The sequence below is a fragment of the Phytophthora parasitica genome, assembly GCF_000247585.1.
Source record: "Phytophthora parasitica INRA-310 unplaced genomic scaffold supercont2.56, whole genome shotgun sequence".
NCBI lineage: Eukaryota > Oomycota > Peronosporomycetes > Peronosporales > Peronosporaceae > Phytophthora > Phytophthora nicotianae.
Window position 1 is genome coordinate 219,684 of NW_008649042.1, and position 497 is coordinate 220,180.

General features: G+C 49.7%; 1 protein-coding gene across 1 annotated transcript in view; it reads left to right on the forward strand.

Moving 5' to 3' along the window:
* PPTG_16224 (hypothetical protein) overlaps nucleotides 1-443 on the forward strand; it is a gene marked incomplete at both ends in the record, with an annotated part of 3,916 nt that extends 3,473 nt beyond the window's left edge. The window contains one exon of the mRNA XM_008913849.1: nucleotides 220-443. Within this exon, the coding sequence (XP_008912097.1) occupies nucleotides 220-443 (224 nt within the window). The remainder of the gene's footprint in view (nucleotides 1-219) is intronic.
* Between the last annotated feature and the right edge of the window lie 54 nt (nucleotides 444-497).

Genomic DNA, 497 nt, shown 5'->3' on the forward strand with positions numbered 1-497 from the left:
TTTTTTTCGAAAGACACGTTGGATTGAAAACCCACCCTGTTTTGCAAAAATACCGTTTGTACCCTGTAGTCTAAGTGTAGCCTGTGGCCTCAATGTTGCGTGTACTCTGAATGTAACGTGTATTCAATGTATAGTCAAAATTTGTTCCTCAAACCAACCGATTCTGTTAGCAAATTAACAGCTACTAAGGTTTCGCAGAGCACGCATGACACGCCATAGGCACGGTACCAACCGCGGCTGCCTGCGTTGCCTCTTCAGCGGAGTTCATCTCCACGTCTTCGTTGTCGGAACTGGCATCTTCTATTTCAGGAAACGCTAGCTTGGGGGAGGGCGCGCGAAACGAGAAGTGCCGCCCCCACAGTTCAGGCGGATGGAACCTTCTAGAAGGTTCCACGGCCGCCCTAGTACCTGTAGCCAACCGAGTGGATGTATCGAGGATTTGATCTTTTGTGGCCTTCGTCGCAGCATGAGATAGTCCGTGGCTTTCCAACTGTACT